Here is a 25,326-nt window from a genome sequence, read left to right as displayed (position 1 = left end):
CACAGCATGGCTAAAAATGCATTGCTTAAGCAGTGGGTTGCAATTTAAAATGTTAAAATCACAGAATTTTAAAAGGCTTGGGGGAGAGCAAAGTTTTGCCAGTTTGAGGGAAATAGGAGCAAAAGTTGAAAGTAGAAAAAGAAATTATAGTAAACAAAAAGGAAAGTTCTGGGAATACAATAACATGTTGTTGTTGTTATGTGCCTCCAAGTCGACTACGACTTATGGCGACCCTATGAATCAGGGACCTCCAAGAGCATCTGTCATGAACCACCCTGTTCAGATCTTGTAAGTTCAGGTCTGTGGCTTCCTTGATGGAATCAAACCATCTCTTGTTTGGTCTTCCTCTTTTTCTACTCCCTGCTGATTTTCCCAGCGTTATTATCTTTTCTAATGAATCATGTCTTCTCATTATGTGTCCAAAATATGATAACCTCAGTTTCATCATTTTAGCTTCTAGTGATAGTTCTGCTTTAATTTGTTCTAACACCCAATTATTTGTCTTTTTTGCAGTCCATGGTATCCGCAAAGCTCTTCTCCATAATAACATATAGACCTTGGCATTATGATCTAGAAATGGAAGAAACTCATTCTCAGAAAATAAACATCCCTAGGATGTGATTAATTTAAATTTATGATTCTATTGAAGAATGCAGTGTTTTATCAACATATCACAGTAACTAGGTAGATGAAACTAGACACGCTTGCTTCTTAGATTTCTCCTCCATCCTAGTAAACAAAGTTATACCTGAAAATGCAAGCATAATTCACGTTTGCTCTCATGGTCGTTGTTAAGAGCAGTGACACTTCTGTCTAGTGCCGGCCCAATCGGGTTACACCCTAGCAAGGGGTAACCTGCTCTCCTAGCCATCACCATCCACTTGTTTGCCATCTAGGGCAAGGGGTGTGGGATTCCCACTGCCTTAAGGTGGTGTACTTAGGAGTCAGGGATTGCCGGCTAAATTCAAAGTCTCCTTCTTGACAACTTCAGCCTGTTGCCCCTCCTGATCTCCTAGGGACTTTAAATAGGGGGAAGGGTGTGTCCAGAAACCATGCACCCCAGAAATAAGCACGTTGTGTAATTGGATTATTAAGGAAAAGTAGAAATTGTGAGTAGGCACAATCAAAAGGAAAATAAACATTCCACCAGAAAATTGGTGCTTCTAATCTTATACTAGGCAGACTATAATAGATAAAATACTCTTTCTGTAACCTCTGCTGTTGGTAACCTCTGGAGTCGGTTGTAGGATGAGGAACAAAGGGACCATATTAGCCAATCGGAGGAAGGGCATGTACTTCAGGGAAGGGAGCTTAACACCTTTGGGAAGTTGGGAGATAGGGCTGTCAAAGTGTCAGCTACTGCTGAAGGTGTCCATCCTCCTTCCTAGAGAGGAAGATTTGCTCTGTTTGTGTATCCTGTCTAGACAGAGAGGAGATGTGACCTCTCCACTTGGAAACAATGGAAGACTAGAGAACTTGGGTATTTTAAAAGGTCATGCTGGGGCAGGGCAGACTTTTGTAATAGATATCAGTGCCTAAAAGTCTTGGTGTGCATGGCTTTTGATCCTTCACTTTCACGTTGAGCTTTGTGGACTAAAGAAGTTGGAAGTTTGTGCAAATTCTCAAGTCTTCCATGTGCTAGTTTAACTTCGTTGACACTTGTTTATGTTCTGTTGTCATCCGCTTCATTCACTTGATGCAAAAGGATATTGATTCTGCAACATTGCTTCTCGCCTTCTTCAGAAAAAGGCCTTGCCACTGTGTTACAGTGGCAATATGCCTGGCAAATTCCCAGTTGAGTGTCTTCAGGTGTTTGGTGTAGGAGAGCAATCTGGGAGTTTGCCAAGCGTATTGCTCTTGCAACACGATATCAAGGCCTTTATCTGAGGCGGATGAGAAGAAGGGCCGTAGAGAGGCCCTATTACTGCCATGCTGCAGGAGCAATACACTTGGCCGTCTCCCAGATTGCTCTCCTACATCAACTATCTGAGGATACGAAAAGGTCAAACGTAACAGCAATGCTATAAACACCTTTTTTTTTTTTTTCAATAATTTTTATTCAAATTTTCATAAAACATACAAGACGAAATCATAAAACATTCAAAGACAAAAAACAAAATCAAAAATAGTTAAACAAAAAAAAATAAAAATAAAAATAAAAATAAAAATAAAAATAAAAAATAAAGAGTAAAATATTGACTTCCCATTTGTCAAAGATCAGATCAGTTATAAGTCTATAATATATAACAATCCTGTCTCTTAAGTCATATTATAAAATCACTTTCCTCCAATAGTTATCTTACTTAATCATCAAATCTCATAAACATTACTTTATTCTTTCCACAAAAAGTCAAAGAGAGGTTTCAATTCTTTAAGAAATATATCTATCAATTTTTTTTTTCCAGATAAGCATATTGATTAATCCATCTCATTACTAATTATGATAATCTTATTGTCATAACCATAGTCAAAATAAACATTTCAATTAATCCATCACATCAGAATCTGTTAGGTTCAGTAATTTCAGTAGCCATTGTTCTATTATCCCTATTAGTTCCATTTTCCATCTTCCATCTTCAGTAGTCTTGTTAAGTCCAGTAATTTCAGTATCCAATCTTCCATTATCAGTATTCCATAATAATCTTGCTGTCAAAGCCATAGTCATATAGTAAGAGTCTGATGGGAATTACCTCTATCCCAAATATTTTCTTGCCATCCATTCTGAATAGGTTGCTGAAATACTGCTGTAAAATCATATCTCTGTTCTTTTTTTCAAAATACACTGGGTCATCTCTTGAAAGTTTTTCCATTGTCACATGGCTGCAGTTAATTCCATAGATTTTCTCTATATTGGGCTCCATCACGTCATTCCAGTCCAGAAGATTATCCATGCCATTGATAACTTTATCTCTAGAATCTTCATTAATTTCTTCAGAGATAACATTGAGTTCCAAACAATAGATTTTATTTCTAAAGTCCATAGACTCCAAATCTTGTTCCTGTTCCACGTTTGTTCCAATCTCCGGGGTCTCCTCTCTCACAGGGACCCCTGTTCCAGTCTCCAGGGTCTCCTCTCTCACAGGGACCCCTGTTCCAGTCTCCAGGGTCTCCTCTCTCACAAGGACCCCTATGTCTTTAATCTCCTGTGTCTCCAAACAATAGATTTTATTTCTAAAGTCCATAGACTCCAAATCTTTTTCCTGTTCCACGTTTGTTCCAATCTCCGGGGTCTCCTCTCTCACAGGGACCCCTTCCAGGGTCACCTCTCTCACAGGGACCCCTATATCTTTAATCTCCTGCGTCATTTTACTCAATTCAATTTTCAACTCCTTACAACCCTGTCGCAGGTTTTGTTTCGTTATCTCAATCTCATCCATTATTTTCTGAAACATAGTTATTTCCAGATTCTCAGCCACTTTCTTAATTGCCATTTTAAAAGAAAAATATAGGAAAACCACTTCTTATTTCAGCAACAATTGGGTTAATACTCCAAACTTGGTGACATCACAGTATAAACAGAGCAGACAGCCTTATCTCTCCATAGTTAAGTAAACAAAATGCAGTTCCCAGGATCGAAACAATTAATGGCAGTCGTCAGAAAACAGATTCGTCAAAATAAAATAGACCAAAAAGAGAGTAGTCTCAGACAATATAATATTCTTCAAAATAAAAATCTGGAATAGAAATCCCTCTTCTGTGTATATCTTTAGAATGCAAATCCAGGACAGCTTTTTGCAACAAAAACAGAGATAAGCTATTAATTAGTGCGTAGCAGAGAGAAGTTATGGCTCCCCAGTGAGATGTCAAAAACCGATCAATCTGGCAAATCTCTTTTAAACAGCAACAATTTAAGTCAAGTAAAAGAAAAATATAGAAAGAAGGGTGCTTGCCTGTTAGTGCGTTCTCTCTTAGAAGATAAGATGAACGTTCGCTTTATCAGATAGAGCTTGCTGTTGAAAATCCGTCCCACCTTCGTCGGCTGGACCTCGTCCCATAAATTAATGAGATCTGGTCGTCCCAACAAAAATAGGCTTTGAGGTTAATCTCTTCGTTTCTCCCTACCCGGGAGAAGTTTAATCAGTCAAAAAAAAAGAAAAAACTGACTGATATATCTGAATAAGCTTCTTTTGAGGCAGGAGCCCGTCTCAAAAGCAGGCACAGGCTAAGTCACCCTTCCCGGAAGTCGCTATAAACACCTTTTAATCGTGGTTCTTAGACTAGCCATAGTGTGAATTGGCTGAGTAACTATTATGTCAACTCTGTTATAAGTGAAATAGCTTATCATTCTGAAAGAAAATAAATTACAGAAAGGCTTTTTTTCAGCATACTCCAATTCCCCATTCTCTCCACCCTTTGGATTTTTCCCACCTTGGTAGGGGATGGCAGCAAGCATTGTCTGTTTCTTTCTTCCCCAGACTTTTGCACCTATAAAACACATCTAGAGGTATGAAAGCCTGAAGGAAGGAAGAGGCTGTGCCCACCAAATTGGGGAGGACATATAAAGTCCATTTCATACCTTATCTGGCACATACAATATAGTTACAGTCAATTTCGATACTCTGAATAGAGCAGTAATTGTAGGTTTGCCAGTTCAAAGGGCAAAATTTGCCGTTCAATATCATGTTTGTCTCATTCACACATAATTTAAAAAAAACACCAATCTTGGTTTGCATCCATACTGTATGAAGGAACCTTCCAGAGCCAGGCCTGTATCAGAATTAGAAAAAATATTTTAAAATTCTAAGAGCCGGCATCAAATATTTAGGATTCAGTCCTACACAAAGCGTAAAAAAGGAATTTAATTTCTGAGTTAAAGGCTCACATTATTTGGGGTGTGGTTACCTGTAACTTTTAAGATTTTTCTCTGGGTTGTATACTATATGGCTTACATGAAGACCATAGTTTAGCATTATGTGCAGATGTTGCCTTTGCTACCCCTGCATAGGGGAGGATAATGGGGGCTGCTTAGGTTAACTGCTTCCAGCCCCGCAGAAAGAGTGGGCAGTTAAGCCAGAGTGTTTGAATTTAAGCTGACATCAGTGTGAGTCAGTTCGTTTAAATCTGTGCACTTTATAATGACGCTTGGTATGATCTACAATCCAAAACGTATAACTTGCTAATACATTTCCTTCCTGTGGGGTGTTTACTTCTAAATAATTGTTAGGATTGGGGTATTGAACACTTAATGCTAAGATAGTTCACCCTATGTATTGATGGTTGGTGTGTTTCTGGTTAATTCAGATCTCTCTCTCTCTCCCTCTCCCTGTCTCCCCCCCCCTCTCAAACTTGCAGTTTCTCTCTTTTCCTTCCTGTTTCTCTGGTCCAGTAACATTAAGATTTTTTCTTTAAAAACATTAACAAAAAACAATTCATATGAGGCTGAAGTGGGACCATGTCCGGCAGGGGGCCAGGTGATCATTTTTTCTTTTCTGCTGTAGACAGCTGGAGTTGAAAGCTGCTGTAAGTAGGACAGTGCAGGCTAAACAGCAGGAGCTGAGAGCATTGATCACATGATTGTCTCTTTGGAATATTGGGTTGCTACAGAGACCACTAAGAGACAAATTTAGCGCTTTACATCAGAATGACGTTTTCCCTTGTCTGTCTGATTAGAATGTGCAGTGATTGTAGACTTGCCTGGAAAGCTTGAGAATGAGGGAGAGCTTTTGGTGGTCTGGGTGTCTCCCACCAGGCAATGGTGTATTTCCAAAGAAAAGTGTGTTCATTTCTAACTTCAACTGAAATCACTATAGACTTGGAGGAGGGCTTTGAGTGGAAGACTCCTATTTAAACCGTTTGCATGTATCCATCTCATTTTATATGCTGCCCTTTCTTCCATGAGCTCATGGTGGCATATGCAGCTATTCCATTTGGTACATTAAGAGAATGACTTGCCCAAGGCCTCCCTCCATATGAGTTCTTTGACTGAGCAAGGATTTTGTCTCCCTAGCCGAGTCCAGCACTTTCTGTTACGCTTACAGTACAGGGATTCTTACTACTACTTAATACTAAATTCTGGTATTCTGTTTAGTATTTTTCCACATTAAAATTAAAAATCCACTGATGCCTATTCAAAATGAGGTTGGAGAGTAAAAATTGTGCTTTCGTCATTCTGTATTTGGGTAATAATTGGTAATCAGAAACATGATAGGAAACCATAGTGCAAGCAAATGTTAGCCTGCTATCTTATAATAACTTTTAAAAATATTTCATGTAATATTCAAAACTAATGGAGGTTCATTGTTTTACTGCATTGGCACATAATGAGCCCTCTCCTCTCCTCCCATCTCCTCCATATAGCTATGAGGCATTTGGCAGCTTTACTGTGTTTTAGATTAACTGCAGCCTGTTGTGATGTCTGAATCCAGACATACTATAGTAGTATATGAAACAGCCTTATTTTAACAAACCATAGTTAAGATTAACCGCAGTTAAATTAAAATAGAACTGGAAGCTTCCAGTATCCTCATGGCTGTGCCAGAGGATAAAGGAGTGTGGAAGTGAGCCTGAGTATCGTTGTGGCTCATCCTTGTAACAGTAAACTGTGGTTTAGCATTTAGTGCAAATGCAGCCATTGTGCAGTGGCTAAGTATGAAGTGGACTGGAGGTCCTTGGTTCAAATTGGCACCTCTGCCATTCACTTATTTTGATGAACTCGAATAGATTGCTATCTCATGACCTTAGTGGTTCATTCCCCCCCAAACACAGGGTTAATACTGAACTATTTCAGGCGGTATTGAAGGGCTTCTTAGAATGCATGTAAAGCACTTTGAATGCTACATATATGTTTATAGAAAAGCTATCTTTTATTATTTGTATCTTTATAGTAAGAGGTTCTAAATTCTCTTCTTCAGTAAGTTTGGGCTTTGTCATGGAAGACAAATAGCTAACCAAGTCCAAATGCATAGTGATGAAATGGGTGTGGTGCTGTGATACACAGTTTTAGCTAGTGATGCTCAGTTATCTAAAAAAGACAACAGTGTTATTCAAGTGGGTACAGCCATCAAATAATGCTTTCCTGATTAATGAGCAAAAGTTCATTTAAATTTTAGTTAACCAAAACAAAAACTGGTTCAAGGTTACTTGCAAAGCATGAATCGAAATTGAATTGTTTAAGCAGCAATAAGAACAGATGAGCCTGTTGGATCAGGGCAATGGCCCATCTAGTCCAGTATCCTGTTCTCCCAGTGGCCAGCTGCTACAAGCATTAACAGTAAAAGTATATAACAGCCAATCGAAAAGGGTAAAACCAAAATCATATACTTTCTAACATAATGAGTTAAAATATAAGATACATTTGTAAAATAACTGAAAAAAAGGAACCAAACTACACTTAAGCTGACGGAATCCTCAAATGGATTTTTGCAGCAGAAAAATGTGGCAACTATTTCTGTAGTTATTTTGTTCATATCAGTCAATAAGCACGGTGAATGCCACTCTGGTTATTTTAATGAGACAAAAGTAAATGCTCTATTTTTTTCTGTTCCTGTAAAGGTTGCATATAGGAAAAAAAGGTATAAATGTTTCTGTTGCTCCATCTTCACAGTGGCAGAGTCCTTCATTATAGGGAATACCTCCAAAACAGCCATCCAGTACTGTAGAAGGCAAGCAATTAAACCTAGTCCTTTTTAGGAAAGATCAGCTGATACTTGGGGCAGTCAAGTTATCCAAATAATTGGCATGGCCCTTAAAGTCAATGGATGAACCAAAATGAATTGGAGAGCAAGTTTTACAAGCTGCAGTCAGAGCACTGTGCGTCTGTATCTTTAATACAAACGTTAACAATTGATTTTGCCTACCAGTGGCCCTAAGAATAAGGGGGGGGGAATAAGGAAAGACCTAATAATGGTAATGTATTGCTTAGAGCTGAAGATGTATTAGCCTCAGATTTTGGTTTGAGTGTGTAGATTCCAGGGCTAAGAAGAAAGATCAGATTCCAGACCTAAGATTACTGATGGTATGCATCAAGGCATGTGAAAAAGGGAACAAAAAGTTGAGAGTGCATTTTGTGCAAGAGAGTCAAACCCCAAAATCTGAATTTATTTATTTATTTATTTTATTTAATTTATATACTGCCCTAAGCCCGAAGGCTCTCTGGGCGGTGTACAAAAAGATAAAAAAACAAGCAATGTGTAAATACAATAAATATAATAAATCAAGAAAACAAAACAAACAAACAATAAAAGAACCAAACAACATCCAAAATACAAATAATGATGAAAATGCTATTAAAACACACTTTAAAATGCTTGGGAGTATAAAAAGGTTTTCACCTGGCGCCGAAAAGATAGTAGCGTCGGCGCCAGGCGCACCTCATCGGGGAGGCTGTTCCACAGTTCGGGGGCCACCACAGAAAAGGCCCTGGTTCTAGTCACCACCCTCCGAGCTTCTCGATGGGAATGGGAATATATGTAACAACTGAGACAAGTTTTAAACAGAACAACATCCAAGTTCACATCACCACATGGAAGAGCCTACGTAAATTGAAGAACAAAAGCAAAACAAATTGTGCCCTCCATCCTTTCCCTACAGCAGGTAATAATGAATTGCCCCAGGAATGCTTCTTTAGAGGGGATACGCTTCTGAGCCCTGTGAAGCAATGTCTGAATTCCCTTCTACTGTCTCTACAAACCTTGAGGTTTAGGTGGTGACGGATGAATAATGGGGAAAGCTGATGCAATTAGGTAACAATTCCTGGAGAGATGCACCTTCTGGGTTCTCCCTCAACTTAATTGTTCTGTGATGCAGGGAGGAGCTGGCACAGAAAGGCAGAAAACACACGTGCATAGTCAGGCTCTGCCATCATTCATTTTTTATCAGAAAGCCTGTATGAGCTTTCTACTGTTAGATGACCACAGGCAAGTTACGTCTGCTATTTCCCCATATCTGTCTTCATGTACGTCTGTCATTTGGGTGAAAACCTTGCATGTGCTTTTCTTGGTAGAAAAATGACTCTGGAAGCAGAGAAGGGATATTCATGATTTGTTTTAAAGATGCAAATTGCAGCTGAACAGGAACAAGGCATGATATTCTCTTCATGCCTGACAAGGTTTGTTGCGCACAGCTCTTGCTACTTGTGGGTTGCAGGTGAAAATTGCAACAGATTATTCTCATATCGGCCTCCTGGGTTGTTCTCTGGGCTGAGGGGCTGTGCTGTACCGTCCATATTCTACCCACTTTTTCATATCTGCACTGCATGTACTGTTCTGTGAAACTAGTACTATGGCAAAGGTTGCCCGCATGTGGGAGTGGCTAATGCCCCTTGAGAATTTCCTTTGGACACATCTTGAGCGCTGGTTAATGACACAGTTAAAATAAAAGTCCAGCACATCTGGCAGCTGTGTTGTGCTGCTTTGGATCGAAAACTGTACATCTTGTTTGGAGAGAGGCAATTAGAAAGTGAGGTGGGCTAACCTGTAATTTTAACTCTGACTTGCAGAAGATGTAATGCTCTGCAGACTGTTGATTCCTTATCCCTCCCCCTGGCCTTCCCTTATTGGTTTTCCATATGTAGTGGTGCAAACCTTCATGAACTCTGGCTAAAGCTTCCATATTAACTAGAGTTTGAAGAGTAGCATGAACTGCTTCAACCAGCAAACTCTGGTTAAAAATAAATTTGGCTAGTGTTAGCCGTGGTTTTCATTTGTGTAGGTGTAATGTTAAACCACTAAAGTGTACTACAAGGGAAGAAGGGGCAAATTAAACATGTTTTCCTGAAGTTGGCATCCAGTTCACAAACCATGGTTTGCAGGGAGCCAGCAGTATTGCAGAAGACGTAGCCACTTAATATTTCTATTTTATTATTTTGCATGGTGGTGCAAATACAAGGTTATGGCAGTAGTGGTAATGAATCTCTGATTTGGAAATATTGGGGGCACCTGTAGCTGGTGTAAACAATTTACATTTTTATTTGCATATTGCATTACTGTAGTTTTTGGGTTGTCTTGAAGATGTGTTCCTCTCTTAGCATCACCTGGTCAATAGACAGAGGAGAGATAACATCCATCCACTGGTGTAAAGCCTTTGTGTGGCTTACTATAGCATTTCAGATGATAAGTAAATTGACTGAATGTAATCCAAGATGCTCTTTCACAGCCTGGTGTGACCACAGTGCTGAAACACTTGTGCAAACTGAAGTTTTCTTCTCATGATTTCCTGTTGAGTTCATTTCTGTGTGTAATCACGGCCTTGTCAGATCAGCACACTGGCACCTGCATGTTCTCTTTCTTTCTCTCAAATCATAATCCCTGCATGTGACACTAGAATTGTTTAGAACTATCCCCCCAACCACACACAACTGCTGTAGGAAGTCTAGTTGTAGAAAACCACATGAAACCAGGACTTAGTCATGTACTGTGTGCTCCTATGTACATTTAAAGACAGATATCATAGCCTTTCTGTAAGAAGGTGGAGAGAAAAAGAGTAGCGGAAGAAAGCTGAATGTCTTACAAGAAAGGACTTCTTCTGTCATGTCAATCTGCACCACATGATGACTAGAGGAGTCATATGATAGGAAACTCGATTATGGGAATCTACCGTAATGATGATGTCACATTTTGTAGCTGATGGTAGGAGGAATCTAGCGGCAGACAACCTCTTGGACAAATGCAGATTTTGACATAAATATGATCTAATTGTCCTGCCCAGAGTCAGAGAAACAAGATGGAGGCAAGGTTTGTTATAATTCTCATTTTATTAGTGTGATGGTTACATCCAAAGTGGTGCGCTTCATAAACCTGTCTACTCTGACTCACTACTTTCCCCAAGTAGCCTACCTAAGCAGTCTCTGCAGCATGGGGGGAGAGTTGACTCAGCACTAAAGTCCAGGAGGGCACCTGCTTAAGTAGGGAAGGTCTTTGTGCATAAACGACAGCTCTGCTGGAGTTCCACCCTCTGAAAGTCCCTCTTCTTGCACCTTCTTGCGCGTAGCGAGGGGGCCAACTTCCGACTGCCCATCTGACAGTGGGGCTTCACTAGGTGATGGCGCGACCTCAGAAGACGGGAAGCAGGTTGGTGGGGAAGGCTTTGAAGTGCCAGGCAGGGATTCTGGCGTGGGCGGGGTTGGTGCATGAAAGGTCGCTTCTCAACGGCTCAAGCGAGGAACTTATAGGCAGGGCTGGACCTGCCTCGATGGGGGTGCTGGCTGAAGATGTCTGTGGGCTGACAGAGTCCCCCTCCTCCTCCAACACCCCCAGGGACATCTTCCTCATCTGACTCCTCTCCTTGATCTAGCTTCCCGTGCACCTGAGGCGCAACACTAATCAAAAGAGGAAGGGCTACACCTAGAGTTTTATTAGAAATATAGCAGAGTAGCTCATCCCTGTGTTGAAATGCACTTCTTTTTATACCCTGTAGTTGACAAATGGATAATTCATGAGAGTTTTCAGTGTGCTGCTCAAGAGCATTGGGTAATCCTTAAAATTACAGCATTTAATCTGAGAAAGGAGCTGTTGACTGCAGACTGTCAAATTAAGCTCAGCTTAGTTAAAGCCACTTAAACTGGGTAACACTATTTGAGTAAATTGTAACCCAATTAATATTGCAAGTGGAGAACTATGTTTGGTTATCTGCAGACTGGATTTTTTAAAAAAGAAATCATGCATTTAGTCTACTAAATGCAAACCTATTAAATTATGCAGCAAAGTAGCATGATTACATGAAGATTTACCAATCCATAAGAGCAGAGATCACTCATTTTCCTGTTAGCAATTTTCTTTAGTATTTGTTTTAAAATAAAGCTACTAATGTTTTAATCATAACAGAAACATAATTACAAAACTACTGCAATTAAAATAAAAAAAAGACCAAGGATGGTTGTTGCTGACCCCTGTGGTGTTCTGAAAGAAATAGTGTTCTCCTTTACCATTAAAACGGGGATGGGGAACCTGTGGCTCTACAGATATATTGGACTACAAATTTCAGCATTCCTTGCCATTGGTCATATAGTGTTAAAATTTAGTATTCCATAAATGCTGAAATGCAACTAATTTTTATTAAGTGTGAAATCCTCTGGAGTCTCCTTGCAATTTCTGTTTTGTTCTTCATTTTCTTAAATCTCAGTTTTAGCCCATTTTAAATTAGTCTTAAATTAATTCAATATTGTCCTCAGCCATTAGATTTTTCTCACAGCTCACTAACAATATAAAAGGATTTAGATATATTGTATTTTCTAAATTCTTATTAATTTTCTAATATGTACCTCAATTGATTTAATCTTGGAATGTATCCATCAGCAATGCATAAAGGCATCATTTACAGTACTGTATTTCCAACAATACAAATTAAAGCTATTAATGTTGTTCTGCCTTGAGTGTCTTAAATATCTTCTGTAATACTTTGAAAGAACCAGCAATGAAGTTGTATGTTCCATGACTTATAATGTATTGCCGTTTTTCTCTGTTATACCACAATCGTTCCAATTTCTTTATTTATAAGAATATTTATAAACCACCAACTCATAAAAAATCAACTCATACAATAAAATGATCAAAACATAACATTATAATATCATAAAGTGCAAAAGAAATGATTAACATCACGTCACATTAATTCTCGAAAACTGCTAGGTAAAGGAAATGTTTTCAGCAGGTAATGAAATATCAGAATTGTAGATGCCTGTCTGATTTCACTACAGTGCTCCAACATCCTGGTGCCACTGCAGTAAAAGCCTTAGTTTGTGCAGAAACTAAATTAATATGTGGTAAATGTGGGACAGTCAGGAAGACTTCTCCCAGATAATTGCGGTTATCTGGCCGATGCAAAAGGGCCAGGTATAATCTTATTTCCATTTCACTGTAAAGAAGGCAACAAAAGGACTATATGTTAAAGGTATATATTTCTCTAAAGTGTCCTTTGGAACTACAAGTGTCCTCTTTGTAATGATAAGAGCAATTCATAGGTTAAGAGCCTGTTAATATTGGCCTTTGTTTGCTGTTGATTTAGGATGTTTCTAATTTGTAAATATTGGAGCATGGCTAATTTCCTCTGTTGCTATTTCCACTGGCTAGAAGATCACACATTATATTTTGTTCATCCCAATAATAAAAGCTGTTTAAAGAAGCATGAATAAAACTTCCCACACCTTCCAAAAAAGCATCTAGTATTGGATGTCTCTCTATATCTGTAATTGTTATATTGTGAAAATTCCAGCATCAAATATGAATGAGGTAAGGATGCAGAGTCCTCTGTAAAGATCCATAATTGCTCTTGAGTATCTCCCCCCACGAAGTTCCCAATAACTCAGCTAATGTTTCTCCCTTGTAGAAATTCAATGCAGTTCGTACTTAAAGCTGAATCTGTCCAACTCGCACTTTCCAGAACAATATGAGAACTGAAACATAGCTATCATTTGAAATTCATACCTATCTGAATTTTGCAATGCAGTTCTCCTACCAAGCAATGTTTACAAAAATGCATATATCAGGGGAAAGTGTGCGCAAACTGAGTATATCGGTGAAAGTAACATACAAAAATGCATTATATTAGGATTAAATTGCTTACAAAATGTATTTATTAGGAGGAATTTTCACAAAAATGCTGAAGAATTATCATGAGGATTTTCTTTTACAAAAATTGCAAATTGCTGCAGAAATGTGGAGAACTGAATTTCAGATTAGAAAAATGAGGAACTGATATAACTGAAATTGAAAGATCATTCCATCCCTACTTGTAACAAAACTGGTCTCCCTATTTTTCCTCTTAAGATTTTCTGAAATTCTTAATTACTTTCCTCAGCACCATGAAATGTAATATCAGTATTTTGCCAACTGTAATTGTCAGCTCTACACTGCGTCAGCAGTGCCGGTGGGGGCTGGAAATTCCTGGGTGGTTGGCAGGGAAGCAAAGTCCTTAGCCGGCAGTCTGGCCATAAATCTGCCAGGTCTAGGAGGAGGGGAGCTGATAAGGGCCAGGCTTGTCCGAAGCGTACTTGCCGAGTCAGGAGTCCAGAAGCGAGGTCAGTAGAGGTCTGGGATCAAGTGCCAAGGGGTCAGTCCAAAAGAGGTTGCAAGGAAACTAGGAACACACAAGCCACGCCTGACGTTGCAGTCAGCAACAAGCTGCAGCCAAGGTGTGCCTTATAAAGAGCAGGGTTGACAGCAGGTGTGAGCCCTCAGCGTTTGGGCCTTAAGGAGACAGGCCTGCCCCTCTTCTGCCTGACCTTCTGCTGTCTACGTTCTGCAGGTGAGGGGGGAGTATCCTGTGCACTGTCTGTGTCTGGCTGCAGGGACTCTGCTGTATCTGGGGTGCTCTGCAGCTGAGGGGGAGAAGGAGCTGGATTCTCAGGAGGCTCCTCCGTGTCTCCTTCTGAGTCTGCTGCTCCTGGGTCTGCTGCTGTTACTCCCGAGTCATCCTCATCTGAGGAGTCCTCTGACAGGGCCATGACAGTAATATTGATTGCTGACCAAAAGTAAATAACTATTTCATGGGGGGGAGGGGAGAGATTTTAGCGTACTCAAAGAGTTGTGCATATATATATAACTGATACCATTGCTTTTGATACCAATGACAATGGTATCCTTCTGGGCTGACTTGGTGAAATGGGTATTGGAGGAACCATTTTACAGTGGTTCCAATCCTATCTCCAAGGTCGTTCTCAGAGAATAGCATTGGGTGGCTGTCTTTCGGCCCCCTGGCAGTTGTGCTGTGGGGTGCCACAGGGTACCATCTTGTCCCCCGTGCTGTTTAACATCTATATGAAGCCCTTGGGAGCGGTCATCAGGAGATTTGGGGTGAGGTGTCAGCAGTTTGCTGACAAACAGCTCTATTTATTTGTAACATCTGAATCAGGAGAGGCCGTGTAAGCCCTTGACTGTAACCTGGACTCGGTGGTGGGCTGGATGAGGGCCAATAAACTGAGTCTGAATCCTAGCAAAACAGAGGCACTGTGGGTTGGTGGTTCCAGAGTTCGAATAATTGGTCAGTTGCCTCCTTTGGATGGGGTCATATTCCCTCTGAAAGAGCAGGTTCGTGGTCTGGGGGTGCTCCTGGATCCATCTTTGTCAGTAGAGGCCCAGGTTACCTCAGTGGCTAGGAGTGCCTTTTACCAGCTTTAGCTGGTAAGACAGCTGCAGCCGTTTCTGGACTGGGATAGCCTGACCACTGTTGTCCACGCCCTGGTAACCTGCAGGCTGGATTACTGTAATGCCCTCTATGTGGGGCTGCCCTTGAGGTTGGTCCGGAAGCTGCAGCTGGTGCAAAATGCGGCAGCGAGACGGCTTACTGGGGCAGGGTATCACCAACATGTCACCCCGCTGCTGAAAGAATTGTACTGGCTGCCCATTTGCTACTGGGCCAAGTTCAAGGTTCTAGTTTTGGTGTACAAAGCCCTGTATAGCTTGGGACCAGGATACCTGAAAGACTGTCTTATCCCTTATATACCCAGTCAATCACTGCATTCTGCAGGTGAGGGCCTCCTGCAGATACCATCTTATCAGGAGGTCCGTTCTGCACAACGTAGGAAGCGGACCTTCGTGTGGCAGCACCTACCCTGTGGAATTCCCTCCCCTTAAATATTGGACAGGCGCCATCTCTGTTATCTTTTCAGAGCCTATTGAAGACCTTCCTCTTTCAACAAGCCTTTTAAGTAGAGACCTATCCCAGTCTTTTGGCTGATTTGATTGCCATTATTTCACAACAATACATTTTAGAGATGGAGTTCTGTTGGGGAGCAATTTGGTTGAAATGGAATTAAACGTGAGATATATGAATACATTTAGCACAAGACTTTTGCTTGCTTGTGTTTCAAAGGAAGCTTGTTGGCACAATGTGCACCAGGATTATAATTTTTTATACTTTTGCTCGTCTATATTAGATGTGATGTATATTGTGGCAAATAGACAGAGGGAGACCATTGATTTCATTGAGTATGACTGCCATTGAATATTGCCCATTGTGAATAAGCTAAGCCTGCTAAACTGATAACTTTGTCTTATGTGATTGTGCCCTCAAAGATGTAGAAAATATTGGTAAATATTTCATTATTTTTGCAGTTTAAGGGAATTTGTTAGCACAGTTATAATTGAAAACCTGTGCTGGGATCACAAGCTGGAGAGTGCTATTGTTGTCTGGTTGGCCACTGTGAGAACAGACTGCTGAACTTGAGAGCCTTTCATCTGATCCAGTGGGGCTTGTATGTTCTTATGATCAAGTTGTTTTCATTTCTGATGATCTCCTGTGAATGCCTGTCTGGTAGCGCAGAGTGTGTTCCTTTGGGGCTGTGCTTCCCACTTTTAATTATCTAGGGCTCCTTTATCCTGGTTTTCTTTGAAAACAGTTCTGTCATGTGTCTCCCAGGTAGCATCTCCCTCTTAGATTTGCAGCTTCTCATAAGAGGTAGGAAACCTCCCCCATTATAGGAACATAGCAACTTCATTGCTCATAATCAGAATGGTGATTGTGAATTCTGCCCAGATTTGCTGTTTTTCCCACTGAGAGGTTTTAGCAGTGATGCAAAATCTGCTCGGTTTTATGTTCAGTTGTCTGAGCTAAACTTTGCAAGTTGTTTGGTGCAGCTGCATGAGAACTGGCATGTGGCCAGCTGAAAATGAGCCCTGAAAATGTTCTGAGCTAGCGTCAGAAGATCCAGCACAGACTACCCCTGACGTAAGGACATCCTGACCATACAGCGATTTCTCTGCTTTTTGTCAGTGTTTGGGGTATCCTCCCTCTGCCCCTTGAGTTTAATACTATTAGGGAGAAAGATAAACCAGTATTGACAATGACAGTTGGGAACTGCAGCATAAGTAGCACAAAAGCAAACTAGTCAAAGCAAAACATAAAACAGTAGATTTCAGCACTGGCTGGTAATGTGTTTAAAAGGTGATACTCCTATTTTGTGATGACTTTGTTTAATAATAATAATAATAAATTAATAATAATAAATTTTATTTCTAGGCCGCCTATTTGGCCGCACAAGCGGCCACTCTATGCGGCGTACAAGATAAAGTAAAATACAACATACAAACTACATAAAAACCCAAGAACTACAATATAAAACGAAACCGAACCCACCCATAGCTAAAACCAATGGCACCCAAAAGAAAAAAAAAAAGACAAAAAGAGGTGAGGTTTCATGAGGATTCAGAAGAATTCCTAGATATGCAGATTTATTTCTTCTTTCCAGGATGAATGTGTAGCTGCTTATCCATTGCATGTTGGCAAGATCCTTGGCTTTGTGTATATGTATATATGAATTCTTGGGTAATTGACATAGTTTTGAAAAAAATCGAGCAAATAGGCATTGTTGCAACCAAACACAAATTAGATACCTTACATGCTGTGATTGCAAGAAAACGGATGGTGTTGAACCTTAACACTTGCTTACTTGGCTTAATTTCCTAATTAAATGTGCCATCCTCTCATAATTTTGCTAAGTATGAGAGAGAAGAAACCAAGGCTTCAGTGTCACGCTGTCATTGGATGGAGCAATGTCTCCAGGAGCTGAGTTCTATGGCTGAAAAGAGTTTTGGAACTGACTAAAATTGAGCCCTTTGATTTTTCCTCTATTTTGTGTGTGTGTTAGCACTCTAAATATATCATTTGTACCTTCGCTGAGATGTTGTATTAAGGGCTATGGAAATGCCATTTTTATCTGTTTTTTTTTTAAGATAATGGAATTCTAATTCTAAGTCACTACAACTCTTCCTTTGCAGTAGTGGGGCTTGTGATCTCTCTCCCACCCACCCCCATACCTAAATAGAGGAGGGATGTGCCAGAAAGAAAGAAGCTCTGATGTCTCTCTGCTTTTTTAAATATCTGCAGTTCTGTGGGAATCCCTTCCTAGGAGGGTCCTTGACACAGCGAACGAGGGAGACAGAGTTCCAGTCATTAGAATAGCACACACATGAACTTTTTTCTATATTACTTTCTCACTTCTGTGAAAATGAATAAAGATCTGGACCAACAGTAGTGCTAGTTTCAAAATATCCCCCCCCCCAAGGCTTTATTGAGACATCTCTTAAGTACTTAAGATACTTGGGCTGAAGATTCCCTCCCACCCCCTGGAGTACTCAGGATGCTTTGAATTCCACTTTCAAAAACAAAACATTTTCTCTAGTTCTCTTATATGCATTTCCATTTCTCGGGCATTTTATTTCAGATTTGAGAACAAAGCCCTTTTGTTTTGACTTTTCTTTTTACATCACCACGCTTGGTGTACGCAATGATTTATGATCCTTCTCATTTATCTCCATAAAGAAGCCACTATTCCCATTTTGGAGGGAGAAATATCAATAATTTAAGATATGCAGACGATACCATACTACTAGCAGAAACCAGTAATGATTTGAAACAAATGCTGAATAAAGTTAAAGAGGAAAGCACAAAAGCAGGACTACAGCTGGACGTCAAAAAGACTAAAGTAATGACAACAGAAGATTTATGTAACTTTACAGTTGACAATGAGGACATTGAACTTGTCAAGGATTATCAATACCTCGGCACAATCATTAACCAAAATGGAGACAATCGTCAAGAAATCAGAAGAAGGCTAGGACTGGGGAGGGCAGCTGTGAGAGAACTAGAAAAGGTCCTCAAATGCAAAGATGTATCACTGAACAGTAAAGTCAGGATCATTCAGACCATGGTATATATGTGTGGATGTGAAAGTTGGACAGTGAAAAAATCTGATAAGAGAAAAATCAACACATTTGAAATGTGTTAGAGAAGAGCTTTGCGGATACCATGGCCTGCAAAAAAGCCAAATAATTGGGTGTTAGAACAAATTAAATCAGAACTGTCACTAGAAGCTAAAATGATGAAACTGAGGTTATCATACTTTGGACACAACATGAGAAGACATGATTCCCTAGAAAAGATAATAATGCTGGGAAAAACAGAAGGGAGTAGAAAAAGAGGAAGGCCAAACAAGAGATGGATTGATTCCATCAAGGAAGCCACAGACCTGAACTTACAAGATCTGAACAGGGTGGTTCACGACAGATGCTACTGGAGGTCACTGATTCATAGGGTTGCCATACGTTGTAATCGACTTGGAAGCACATAACAACAACATTCCCATTTTATAGATGGGGGCCCTAATTCTGTGGGCACATTTATGTACTACAAGCTGCAGTCCTGTGCATACATATTTGGGAGTAAGTCCAAGTTTATGACCCTAAATTGTGGCCTTCCCCAGTGGTTGGGAGTAACTTCAGACGTCGTTTTTAGGTGCATACCAAAGATGATTTTATTTTATTTATTGCATTTATATGCCATCTTTCCTCTAAGGAGCTCAAGATGGCATAGAATGGTTCTCCTCCTTGTGACTACCCAGTGAGGTAGGGTTAGGTTGAGACTGGCCCCAGGTCACCCAGTGAGTTTCATGGCTGAGTGGGGATCAAGTCTTGGTCTCGCAGGTCCTAGTCTACTACACCACTGGCCACTGGTCTCACAGGTCTGGCCACTACACCACGCTGACTCTCTAAAAACATAACGTGTGAAGTCACCCCCAGCCGTGTAAAAAAAGTGAATGCATCAAAGATGTACTGTATAGTTATTCTCAACAGGGAGCTGTGATTGACTGCTGTCCCACTGTAGAGTGTATATTTTGTAACAAGCATCTTTATAATGAATGAAATTGTCTTGAGAGTATTCTTAAACCTTTGTTTCCTGTACATCTAGGTCCCCCATATTCTGCCCATTTATCAATACGTATATGATATTTGTAATTAAATTGTTTCTTTTAAATAGAGGTTTGTGTGTGTGTGTGTGTTGTGTATGGGAGGGGAGGGAGGAGGTGGCAGCTCTCTAAGTGGATTTAAAGTTCCTGAAGCAAGTGCTGGATTTTCAAGGCTTGTGTTTACTTAAGGATGGCTAAGAATGAGTTACTTTGTTGGTTTTTGTTTGAGGATTGCCAGGATGCCTCGGAGCATATGTATTAAGTCTCTTACAACTTAATTGAAGGGGAAGACTGTCTGAATCCTTAGTCAAGACCTTTTGTTTTCCAAAATGCTCATTAGTCATTGAAGATAATGGAGTGTAAACAAATAGATTAATTTTAAGCAGCCTGGTTAAATATGCCTTTCCCTTAAGTGTTGGAGTTTATATTCTTCTGCTTTCTGAGCTGTTGTTTCACTAAATTTTCTTGTTATCTCTGAATATTTTGAAACCACAGACTCATTTGGCAGTTTTAAACAACCGAATCCCTTTTACAAATGGGTTCTGTGGACCTTTTAAATCCTCAAACAATTCACCTCAAATGTTGCTGGAAAATTTCTTGGTTAAGGACAGAAGATATCAGCCACACTTAGTCCTTTCAGTGTTTCCTTGTGGTGATATTGTATCATGCGAACAAACTTGTTGCAGAGCCTCAGGCATTGATTAATTGACCTTTGACCAGGGTAGGCCTCAAATCCTACCTCTAAAGTGGACCCAGCAAATCCTGTTGCCATAGCTGCTGCTTAACTGCTTCTCCACACATTCCTCTTGTCAGTGATTTGTTAACTGGGAAAGGGCATTCAGAGTGCTTAGTTTCGTGAAGCCCCTAGTTTCTGTTCCCTGCTGTAGAGGATAAGAATATCTACATGAGAGATGGGGAACCTGTGATCCCCAAGAGGTTGTTGGACTCCAGCTCCCATTAGGCCCAGGTAGCATGGCCAATGGCCAGGGGTGATGGGAGCTGTAGGTCAACAACATCTAGAGGAACTACAGGTTCTTCACTTCTGGTCTATATCAGAAGGTGTGTTCTTGCCCTCATGACATAATGTGTGTGGTGTAGGATGCAACTGATAGCGATTTGGCTGAGGGAGTCCTGACTGCTTGCTTTGGGCAGGACAAAAATAGAAATATTTCCCTTTTATTGAGTTGGGAAGGAAAACTAATTTTTTGAAGAGGTTTTCCCCTCTTTCCTCCATTCAAATAATGTTTTGAAGGCCTCTCAGCTTCTAAATCTGTATTTTAACTATGGGTGTGTGTGTGATGGTTTTTATTTTTGTTGTATTTATATGTTTAGGTTTATGTCTTCTTTTTTCTTCCTTACTGTAAGCTATGCAGAGAATTTGTTATGCAGTGACACTATGCCATAAATAAACAGATGCTGAACATTATTTCTGTTTCCTTGGGATGTCTGCCTGTGCTTAACCACCTTGGTTTCCTTCTGCTTTTGCTCAGTGAGCATTTGTCCTGCTCCTTCACCTTCTTCTTGCATGGGGACAGCAACGTTTGTACCAGCGTGGAAATTAACCAGCACCAGCCTGTGTACTTCGTTAGTGAAGAGCACCTCACCCTGGCTCAGCAGTCTAACAGCCCTTTTCAAGGTAGGTTTTCTTTGGTTGACTCCAGAGATTGTCTTTTTTTTTTTTGCCAATCTGTTTTTAGCTATCTGAAGGCTTTTCAGCAAGAGGGAGCAGAAGGCAATCAGGAGGCTGGGGAGGAAATGTCTTAATGAGTTTGCAGACTCTTCTGCCTCCTGGATTTGGGTCTTGTGTTGTTTAGTCAGTTCTTATGTCCCTCCCCCCCCCAGCTTTGTCTGGAAAGATCCATTTTAAGCTTGAAACAAAAGATTAGCATTTCAGAAGTCAGCATTCCCCAACCTGGTGCCCTCCAGATGGTTTGGACTACAGCTGCTGTCAACCCCAGCCAGAATGATAGGAGTTGTACTTCAAAATATTTAGAAGGCATCCGGCTGTGGAAGGCTGCTGTAAATGGTAGGCAAAATGAGCTTTTAAATCTACACGTCATTTCACACATTACATTTTTTAGCTGTGCACACTTAAACACATCTTAAAATGTGAATGCAGCAAATATGTATTTTAAAGGTACGCTTCTCAAGGAACTGTTTTTGGCTCTAGGTCTTTGAGTGTACATCTGCTGGGCAACCTGTGTTTGCCTCTTAGTAACGTGTGAAATGGCACTCAGGTTGCTTGATTTTAAGCTTGATAAAAGCTTGTTTTATGTGTGCAGAACTTGGACTTCCAGTAATGGGAAATAATAAGCTATTCCTATTAAGGTTGTGTTGAGAATCTTGAATGTTGGTGCTTGTGTGTTGCCTTAAAAACAAGAACTTCTTGCTTGCAGTAAATGCATCTGTATCTGTTTTATTCCTGGAATGACCTGGAACATAGTTCAGCAACTTTTCAGCTGTCTCCTGGCTGTTACCAACTGTTTCCTAACATAGACCAGTTTATGGCACTTATGTAGACCACCCTTCTATTACCAGGTTTTCCTCCACCACCACCATCTTTTTTTTAACACCTGCAATCTGACTTGTAGGTAGTAGCTTGCAATGTCAGTTTCAGTAGATGCTACTGGTCCTTTTTTCGTTGTTCACCTGTCCTGTAGAAGAGAAAATTGTTCCCCACTGCTGTTATCTTATGATGAGTTTCTACGTCAGATGTTCAGATGGATTAATTTCTAGCTGCTGTTATGGTACACTGATTCTTACATAATTTACCCTGTTTCAGTACATGGACATTTTAATGAGGGACAATGAGTCCTTGTCCTGAGATTGTCAGGGGAGGTCTGCTGTTTGCTGCAGCCCAGCACAGTGCAGTCTATCCTGCTAATTCAAGCAGGGTATTTGCTATGCATTTCTGAGATTTTAAATAGTGCTCTTATGTGCAGGTTTCAGAGTTAAGAGGCTATTCATAACTGAACTATGATCTAAAATTACAAGAACTTGCAGGAGTGAACCCTGGGCTTGCATGCTCCCTCTTCTCTTTGTATGCTGAAATTTGCTGCTCATATCTCCTTTGCCATTTTGTCTGAAATCTGCAAAATTATTTGTGAAAACCATGGTGTGCTCACAAACTATCATTGCAAACCATGGTCTAAACATGAGAGGCATTCCTCATTTGCCAGGAAACTATGGTTGACCCTTACTGTAAACCATGATTGGAAGATTTAACTCTGTGGACAGGGCTCCTGTGTCAGGCTTTTTTTTTTTAACATGTCTGAATAGCCTCCAAGTCCCCCAGGTCATAAAAAAGATGGTGGTGGTAAGTGATAGTGGAATCTCCCCTAATACTAAGTAGATTTAGTTTTTGATGAGGAAAGGAAGGAGCAAGAACCTCCCTTGTATTAAATTAATGAGAAAGTTGGAGCTGCCCATGGTATCTCATACTATGAATTAATTACATTGGCTTTTCAAAAAATTGTGCCCTACCTTGCAGGCTTCTTGGTGTAAATATTCTAAACTGGAATGCTCACCCTAAAACCCTTGCTATCTGCTTAGCTTTAGCCACTGAAAGCCATCTCAAAAGAGTCTTGCAGCCCTTTGCATGGTGGGGGGAATATCCAGGCTCTGGCAAACTCCCCCCCCCCCCCAACAAAAGAGATTTTGTAGTGGAACAGCCCTTCATGTGTCTTCCTTGGATAGACTTAATTGGCCTCGCAAGTATGTCCTCAAATTTTCTTCATGGACAAGTTTAGTCACTTGACACTACAACAGCCTTTGGGTCTATTTTTCTGCAGATTGTTTTTTTAGTGACTGATGAATGCCCCTCTTCTTTGTGTTTGTAGTTATTTTAAGTCCCTTTGGATTAAATGGTACACTCACTGGACAGTCGTTCAAGCTATCTGATTCGACTACGAAAAAATTGATTGGTGAATGGAAACAGTTCTATCCTATCACGTCCAACCTGAAGGAGGGATTGGAGGAAAAACAAGAAGAGATGGATTGGGAGGATGACTCTCTGGCTGCTGTGGAAGTCCTCGTTGGTATGAAAGCTTTTAAAATCTCTGAACCAACACTGGTGAACGCTGTTGGATTTCCGTCAGCCACAGCTAGCATGGGTAGTGAGGAGGATGGGAGTTCTAATCCAGAGGGCCATACATTCCCCATCATGCTCTAAACAAGTGAAATTGCTTTATGATTTATGAAGGGCCTATCTCAAAAAGGTTTCTGATGCCATGTTGTGCCACCAGACGATCAAGATGGTGGTGTTCTGCACTTGTGAAATATTATTTAATTGATATGTAGTTCATTCCGATCTGCTGTAGTTGGTTGGAAGTAACCATTTTTCAAAATTACTCTTCGCTGGTCACCTTTCTGTAAATCAGAATGGAAACTTGGGGTTGGATTTGTAAAAGATTTGAGCTGTCACCTGATTAAAAAAGACTAGTTCTTTTAAATCAGACCGTATGGCAGAAAAGTGGAGTGTTTGTTCTAAGGTGGTGCTTGCTGTGCACTGTTTTAGTAAGTATTGCTATTAAAATGGTTGATTAAGGGCATCATATTAATTTAAAGGTTTTAAATATATCCATTAGATCAGCTAAGCAATTCTATAAGTGTTGCAGCAGTTGTAGAAATACTGCTGTTGAGTTATCCTTATCAGGAATTGTGACATGAGACCACAATTTTAGGAGCTATTAATTGCCTGTTAAGAAAAGAACCAGTTGCTAAAGTTAAAATTGGTGGTTTCTGTTTCTTCTTTGTAAGCAAGAGCTAGGCACTATAGTTAATATATAACAAATAATTTATTTGGTTCTGAGACCCTGCTAGATTGTTATTTTTTTAAAACTAGAATTAGAGTTGGTTTGAAATAGTAGCGAGGTGAAAAGAATTCAAAAGTTTTGCTGGAAAAGATTTTTGCTGGGAAAAGGACTAAAACTATGAGCAAGCTAATAAAATAACAGTGTCAAAGTAAATGAGAGCAAATGAAGGGAAATCTAGTGTAAAAACAACAAACAGCTAGAATATGGTTTGCTGCAGGATGTCAGGCAGATGTGATCATGGAACACATCAAAACAAATTAAAGAAAGAAAAGAAATAGATTGTTGAGGCTTGGTAGCACTACTGAGACTGTGTTTAACACCTTCCTTGTATGCATTTTGTTTTTCTGCAATTCATAATAACAGTTCATATGGTGGAGCTCACTGACCATTACCACAAGTGAAATGCCCCCATTAGTACAACAGGCTCAATGATATAATTTTATTTTATTCGTAAAACTCAATTGTCTCACTTACGATTGGTAAAGGGGCTGCATACAGTGATACCACTGAGATAGGGTACAAAACCTGACCCAGATATTGGTGACTCCTAAGGGTTGGGACGATGCGCAGTGTGAATTATTGACTTCTAATGGAGGAGGAAAGTCCCTTTGGGAATTTGGGAACTGCCCTAACCAGCTGCCTGCTGCTTCTCTCACAAGATTGTTTAGATGTGTGTCAGAGCCTGAGGAGGTCAAAGGGGTGTATATTAGTAGCTAAGGAGGTTCCACCCTTTAAGTCAGGCCAGGAGTGAACATCCTGTGACCTCATGGTTATTGCTGGACTACACCTCCAGTCATTCCTCATTGTTGATCATGATGACTGGGGCTGAAGGGGGTTGATGGGAAATAAGACTTGAGTCCAATAATGTGTGTGTGGGGGCACAGGTTGCCTCCCCCC

The 25,326-nt window shown here is 40.3% G+C and overlaps 1 protein-coding gene across 2 annotated transcripts in view; it reads left to right on the top strand.

Moving 5' to 3' along the window:
• MED13 (mediator complex subunit 13) overlaps positions 1-25,326 on the top strand; it is a 122,236-nt gene that overhangs the window by 41,555 nt on the left and 55,355 nt on the right. For both annotated transcript variants that reach the window (XM_061605135.1, XM_061605136.1), the window contains exons 4-5: positions 21,106-21,251; positions 23,455-23,652. In XM_061605135.1, the coding sequence (XP_061461119.1) occupies positions 21,106-21,251; positions 23,455-23,652 (344 nt within the window). The remainder of the gene's footprint in view (positions 1-21,105; positions 21,252-23,454; positions 23,653-25,326) is intronic.

Source organism: Rhineura floridana, chromosome 21, assembly GCF_030035675.1.
Source record: "Rhineura floridana isolate rRhiFlo1 chromosome 21, rRhiFlo1.hap2, whole genome shotgun sequence".
NCBI classification, from domain to species: Eukaryota; Metazoa; Chordata; class Lepidosauria; order Squamata; family Rhineuridae; genus Rhineura; species Rhineura floridana.
Note: the sequence above shows the minus strand (reverse complement) of the source record. Positions and strands in the feature narration are given on the sequence as shown.